The sequence below is a fragment of the Lepisosteus platostomus genome, chromosome 21 (genome assembly GCF_059453375.1).
Source record: "Lepisosteus platostomus isolate fLepPlt1 chromosome 21, fLepPlt1.hap1, whole genome shotgun sequence".
Classification (NCBI taxonomy): Eukaryota; Metazoa; Chordata; class Actinopteri; order Semionotiformes; family Lepisosteidae; genus Lepisosteus; species Lepisosteus platostomus.
In genome coordinates, this window is record NC_142631.1 from 9,655,405 (window position 1) to 9,662,884 (window position 7,480).

Here is a 7,480-nt window from a genome sequence, read left to right on the forward strand (position 1 = left end):
AGGCATTTGTATTACATTAAGCATTTTAGAACTGTGATATTATCTAATTTACTTTGCAGTTATGAGTACCCGAGGTATCAATCATTGTTAATTTACCTTAATATGTAGTTTTCCATTAAAAAATACCAAAAATCAAATTTAAAAGTTTATTCATATTTTCTAACTCAAAGTTAAATATGAGCACAAAAGTACTGATATTTAATAAAATTGCATCACCTGTATAAGCATTTTTTAAAAGATTTTAATTGCTCTTTATCCATTAATATTAGCAAATAGACATCCTTCCATTACAAAATAGTGTAACAGTGCTTTTATTAATTCAGCATGGATTTCTCCTTGAAGTATTCTGATTTTCTGCATGTCCAGTGGAGTTTACCAGTCTTCACTTTGCATTTCTGACATTTTGTCAATGGACTGCAGTAATTGTGAAACCAGGGACAGTGTTTCTGCTCCAGACAATAACTGCCTAGGAGAAAAAAAAAGAAGAAAATAATTGATAATAGAATGTATCATGTAAGAATTTAAATCTTGTTACCCATTTTAAACATGGATATAAAGTAATAAAGTATAAAAAGAACAAATACTACCCATATTTACATGATCTAATACAGTACTACCTTTCGGGAAATAGTTTGTCAATAAGGGTTTAACCAATATATATAGGAACATAATAAAGTTTAATACACTAAATCTTGATTCGTTTTAATAATTTGGTACTTCATGATTTAAGACTTTCTATTTCAATTCTAGTATCCCTTTAATAACAAACCTTTATTGATTAAGACTAGTCAATAGGGAACAAAAACTTATTTACAATCATTTATGGTGACCTAGAGCGTCCACATTCATACAGTTCATTTCAGTGGAGCAATGTGAGTACAACAACACCCCGCCTGTGGTTCAAACCCACATACCTTCTGGCTATAAATTCAGAGCCCTGAACACCACTATGCACTGCTGACCAAAAGCCATGTCATAGAGACTCACACAGGGTGTGCTTCAATAATGTGGCTTGGAAGTTTGATCCAGACCTCAAAAACACTTAATCACAAGTAATGATCCATATTGTCGGTATTCCTCAGTATTACTAGTCTTGTGAATTTTTTGCCCTTGGGTCCTTCTGTTGTTGATTTAGAAGTGCCCTTTGCACAGAATTTGTTAATACCTTTGTTGTATGCCTAAATCGATCTGTAAGGTCATAGATATATTGTTTATTGCTATACAGTATAAATCATATTGCTTAGTTACATTTGCTGGCCTTGATTAAATCTGGCTACACAACGATGCAAAGTAAGAAATAATTCATTTTCAAATCCCATTGGTTTTACCACAAATATTGCAAGCCTAAGTTTAAACACTATACTGTGCTTCTACAGTATATGTATATATACATACAATTTATATAGACATGGGGCTTCTGCTAAAGCCTTACTTTATAGATGTCTCTGCATTGTTCACGGCCTTGTTGAGATATTCTGAAGCCACCCTTGCATTCTGTTTCATTGTCGCCAATGCAGCTGATTCTCCAGCTCGAAGCCTTTCATTTTCCAACCTGTACACTTCTAACTGGCTCTGGGGAAATTGATGAGACAGATATCACTTCAGCTTTATCAGCATCACAATATATGGAGTGGTCATAACCTGCACTGGAAGCTGTTTAGGGACAATTGCACAGTCATTCATTCATCATAACCCTACTCTCATTCTGTAAAATTTAAATCAATTAATCACAGACTTTGGCTTCCAGTCCATTTCCATCTGGTTCTTCATTACAAAAAGCCTTTAATTATGTGATACAATTCCCCAGAAAAACAGTAACATAAAAAACTTTTGGGGAAAAATCTTACACTTTCATGTTTAAGAAACATTGGTACCTTTCACCTGGGACCTCTTGATTTACAACAAAGTGTGTGGTTAAAAGTAATCGAGAGTGTTAGGGCTAATCACATCATAGTGCGTCTTCACTGTTTCTTAAGATGCAAAATTATTTTTTATGGGATGGAATATAACCTTTTACATAAACGACAATCCTGCTTCAAACCAACATTCACATATGTTGTGCTTGTGTTTCTTTTGAGAAACACTACAATCACCAGATGTCACTAGATCATGCTTGACAGATAACAGGCAGTGGACATGGTGTAAGTCATTGTACTCTTTGTCCTGAAGAAGAATGTGAAGGGAAAGAGCAAACACCATTTTTACCAAAAACACGTTTTACAAATTTTGAAAAACTGCAATGATAGATTATTGGCAAAGTTTCTCCTTTAAAGCTTTGATGAAGAAGAATCCTTTATTAGAGGATGTAAATGTAAAAATCTCAGAGAAAACATAACATAAAATAAAATGAATAAACTCTAGAATGCCATTATCCTTTAAGGTAACATTTTTAGTCTTTGTATTGCAGTTACAATTAGATCAATAATTTCATTTCTATATCACACAAAAAAACTTAAGTTGAACCATTCTCACATATTAAATACCCATAGAATAAAATCACTTTAAGGACAGTTGTACACTGGAATGGAATTTAACAAGATATAACATAATTCTCTTTCATACCTGTAGCTGAATGATTTCCTGTTTTAATTTTGCAACACTATTTTCGGCTTTAACAGCCCGTTTCTGGCAAGACAAAAAGTGAATAATTAAACAAATGTTTAAATATTCAGTAAAAGCTTAGTAATTACTTGGAAAATTATTTGGGCCAATATACTACATTTCTGCAGTTGCCAGTAGCCATGTCACCCTGCAACTTACAATTGGCAACCCACTGAAGCTCAGCAGGCGTGAGCCTGGTCAGCACCTGGATGGGAAACCTCCTGGGAAAAACTAAGGTTGCTGGAAGAAGTGTAAGTGAGGCCAGCAGGGGGCGCTCACCCTGCGGTCCATGTGAGTCCTAATGCCCCAGTATAGTGACGGTGACACTATACTGTAAGCAGCCGCCGTCTTTCGGATGAGACGTAAAACCGAGGTCCTGACTCTCAGTGGTCATTAAAAATCCCAGGGTGTTTCTCGAAAAGAGTAGGGGTGTAACCCTGGCATCCTGGCCAAATTTCCCATGCCTCCTAATAATCCCCCTCTATGAATTGGCTACATTACTTTGTTCTCCCCCCCCGACGGCAGGCGGAGTGACGCGCCAGTTGGAGTATTCTCGGTCGCATTTAATGGGAACGTCAGCTCAAAGATTTGGTTCAAACCGCCAAATGGAGACGGGCGTGCCGACAAGCGGACCCTGCTGATGCGGGATTAACGCTAGGATGAGAGAGACTACATTTCTGCAGTTGCAAACAAGGGAACAGTGGACTATGAATGAGTGAAAGACATTCTAAAGCATCTATAAATTAGTGATCTGGGTGCATTATTGTATATACTGTAGGAGTTTTTGTTTAAAATGCATTTATAGGACAGTCACAACTGTCACCTACAAAGACAAGAACTGAATCACAGTTGCATACCGTCATTAGCTGGAGATTCTGTTCCACAGACTGGACCATTGATTCCAAAGCTTGAGTTTCCTTTTCTTCTTTAACTGTTCTTTTGTGCAGCTCATCCATCAGCTGTTTAGCTCTGAGCGAAGAGGAGAAAGATTCAAGCCAGGGTGCTGCATGATCACTCAGCACAGATGAGATCCAGCAAGAGTTTGAATGAACATCTTCAAAACAGGAAAGTCTGAGGCTGAAAATGTGACGATATCTGTTTCGTTGTTCTGTATTCTGAGTTTGTGTCTGGCAAGATCAAAGTTACGGAAAATGGACATTTTACTGAGAAAAATTGTTATTTTTTTTATGCAGCTCCCACTACAAAAAAACACTGTTTATAATTTTTGTTAAAGTATTCCTCTAAAAAACTTTTCTTCTTATTATGCTGCAAAAGTAATATTCAGAACTAGAAATAACATTGTTCAACAAAACCTATGTTATAATACCACAGCTTTTAAAAGCTGCTAAAAAAAAGACATGACAGGGAATATAGAATTACCCTTAGTTTTGTTTATGAAATATGTTCAGCATGCATTATAGATGTTGATGATGTCCTTCTCTTACTTACCTTTCATTTTCAGCTTTTGACTTTTTTTGCAGTTCTTTAACCTGCTTCCACAGCTGTACATTCTCTTCTTTAAGCTTAAAAAAAAACAATAAAATGTATTATAGCTATCTATTGATGCAATGGTTGTATGCATCACATTGCATAAGAACAATCCTAACCAGGATAAAGAACAGAAAGCTTTTGATTTCCAGTAAATGTACATTGCATTAGAGCACAGAAATGAAAGCCTTAATTACTAATAATTTGGTCACATTCTCCTTTATCCTATTTCCACCTTACAGTATGACCAAAATACCACCTTCTGATGAGAAACTGCCTTCTCATTGCTCCTCTGTGGCGATTGGTAAGAATTATCTCCAGTCGGAATGTCCTGGTCCTTGTGATGACTGCCTGTGCCTTTTCTAGTCTGTTTGATCTCCTCCTCATAAGTGTTGTCCAGTCGCCACGAAGTAACTGTGCCACCACCCATGGAAAGCTCAGACGACACTGAAGTGTAGGGTGCATAGGGTGTGCTATCTGCAGTGCTGCACAGCCCAAATTCATGAGCCTCTTCAATGATGGAGGGCTGGTAACTACCGCTCCAGTCTTCATCATCATCCTGGTCATCCTCCAGAGACTGGGAGATCAAGCTGGGGTCTGGAAAAAATGGTTCTTGCAAGTCCAGGCTGAAGTTGTAGCTCTTGGGAGAAGTACAGTCCTCTTCCACTAAAACACTATTGCCAACGTTTTTCTGCAAGAATAGATTAACATTATTTTATGTGATTTGTAAACATATTTCAGCAACAAGAAAGTGCATCAGGCATCCATACAAATGCTACATTGTGCTGAAGTATTCTTCACATAATACATATAAATGGATCAATATATTACATTAATCGATAGGGGAATATGTTGTATTACCTCACTCTTCTTCTGTAAATTGGTGCAAATGCATTATAAATTATAAGGTTTTTAAAGTAAATGCGTATTGTAGCACTAGTACATTAAATTGGTATGTTAAATCATGGAGAGCAAGCTGGGGTATATGAAAAGACAAATCCCTAATGCAAGAAATTGTATATGGCTAATAAAGTGATCTTATCTTATCTCTTATCTTATAAATGTAAGCAAACACATTTTGTGAATTTGAAAGTAATTATTGCTTGAGTGCAAATCATGGGAAATACTGCAACTGCAGTCACTTTTTCTCCTTTTCTGGCCTGTTGATGTTTTGATATTATACCTTTCGTGATGGGTTGTAGCTTCTCTTTCCAGCTGTGTCTTGTGTAGAGTCGGATGACTGGCTCTTGCTTCGTATGAACTCTTTGAAAGAGAATGGATTCAGCTCATCTGCATCCCCATGAGCTTCATCTAGATCAAACATGTTAAATTAACATGTTAAATTCTAGAGCCTGGGTATTATCTCATACACACATGCACAATGTTGAAGACCAAAACATTTTATCTTCCATATGACTGTCACCTGATTTGGAACTGCCAGTCATGATTTTAGTTCTTGGCTCAAAGCAAGAACAGATTTGCTTGTATGACCCACCCTGCAATGAGACATATACTGTACATATGGCACATTTCTAGAACTACAACGTTCCCATTCAAGATATTAGAGTTGTTGCAGGGTTGTTAATTTAGTTTTTACCAAAAGTTATGTTAAAACAGAATAAATTAGTCTTTCTTTAACTGTTGCAACTTTTAATCTCCCTCTGCAAGGGATTTAGAGCAGAGGTAGTTACATATCAATGAATCTAAAGCCAACTTCTGTTACCTAAGAAAGAAAAAGACACACTCAGAAACATCGAAAAACAGGACAAAACCACACAGAACATGTCAAGAAGTAATTGCATATCAAAGAACAGGACAAGCACTCAAAGTATGAAACACCAACTCTTTCCTGAGCTGGTTCTGCATATAAGAGATGTTTTGTGTCACAGGCCCAGTGCCATTTTGCTGTACTTACTGAGCTCAATAAAAACTGAATCTGCAGAAGACTGTGTCCTGCTTTTCTGAGGAAGGATTTCCCTCAACAAACCCACTCATGCAGGTGCCTAAGAGGATGCAGGATCTGTTTCCCGGAAAGCCAAGAGAAAACTGGAACACTAACTCTGACTCAACCCCTGGCAGCAGTCTGCAATTTTTGCACCCCTTCTTGGATAATAGGAAATAGGAATTTAAAAAAACAATCTATTTACTGTAGCTATTCAGGTATTTCAAATATTAAGTGTGAAACACCCCCATCTGTTGTATGTATCCATCAGATTAAACTGTAAATCTCAACACTGACTCTGACTGAAAATACTAAACTACTGTCTGTTGCACCCTCTTACTTTTCTAAAAATTAAAAAACTGTAATTTAATAATGACGTCTTTCTGTCCTAACTACGATGTGCCTCTGTGTCTCACGGAGAGCAAGCTGGGGTATGCGAAAATACAAATTCCTAATGCAAGACATTGTATGTGGCTAATAAAGTGATCTTATAATGCATATCTTTAACATTTATGACTGATCATGAAACCCAGAAATTTTCAAAGACCATACTGTAAGGTGATCTGCATCGCTTGTAAAACAGATAATGCATTGATCAAGGAACAGCCCGTAATGACAAGTAATAATCACAAAACTGATACACTACATATCGTTCTGTAGAGTGAACTGCACACTTAAATACAAGTGCACAAGTACTGGCTCAGAATACCTATTTACAACAGAATAGTAAGTACTCCTCACTTGTGCGTAAACGCAAAACTATCATAGGTAACTACATTATTTTCAAAATTAATAAGGGAGCGGATTATGTGTGACACCAGAGAACGAAAAACAGACAATTGCTGAAGTGCTGCTCCTTCACTGCAGGGTACGTCCATCAGTCCTGACTCAGCACTGGAACGAAAACATTGAAAAAGCCTACAACACCCGCCATCATCCCCACCGACGAAGCTTTAAAAATAAATGCTGTATCCATAATAAGTCGCGTTAAAGAAAAGAGAACTTACCATCCTCAATTATTAGAGTTTTGGCGGCAGTTGTGTGCTTTGACATGATGTTTTGCTTAATATCGACTTAAAACTAAGTATCAGCAATCTAATCAAATCATCAATGCCTGTCCAAGATCGCAGGGCATGCCATTTTTATTTGTTTCAGCTATCTTTAAAAAAAATCATACAGCTTAATTATAATTGAAGGATCTAAAACATATTGCTAGATGTACCAGAGCAGTTCCCATCATCATACTTGATACCCTACAGGAAGCACAAGTAAATGCAAGTAGACGAATTTTAGGTAGAAACTCATAAACTGTTTTTAAATATTTTTTTTTCACATGACAAAAACTTTAAAAACACTTTCTCGTGTCAAACGGAAACGTCAATAATCTCGAGTGCACTTTCAATCACGTGACAGTACCCGCATCACATGACCTGTACAGTAACTTCCTGG

At 36.8% G+C, this 7,480-nt stretch overlaps 1 protein-coding gene across 2 annotated transcripts; it reads right to left on the reverse strand.

Annotated features, from left to right (window-relative positions):
- Positions 1–225: 225 nt before the first annotated feature.
- Positions 226–7,442, reverse strand: entr1 (endosome associated trafficking regulator 1). Of its 2 annotated transcripts, XM_088615003.1 has the most exons (8): positions 7,039–7,442; positions 5,273–5,400; positions 4,349–4,780; positions 4,051–4,124; positions 3,459–3,570; positions 2,563–2,625; positions 1,433–1,572; positions 226–466 (listed from the first exon to the last, which is right to left on the reverse strand). In XM_088615003.1, the coding sequence occupies exons 1-8, from the start codon at positions 7,082–7,084 to the stop codon at positions 373–375; spliced, it is 1,089 nt and encodes a 362-aa protein (XP_088471129.1). In that variant the 5' UTR covers positions 7,085–7,442; the 3' UTR covers positions 226–372. The 2 variants fall into 2 exon arrangements, with proteins under 2 accessions (XP_088471129.1, XP_088471130.1); XM_088615004.1 differs by lacking the exon at positions 7,039–7,442 and having other exon boundaries at positions 3,459–3,655.
- Positions 7,443–7,480: the final 38 nt, after the last annotated feature.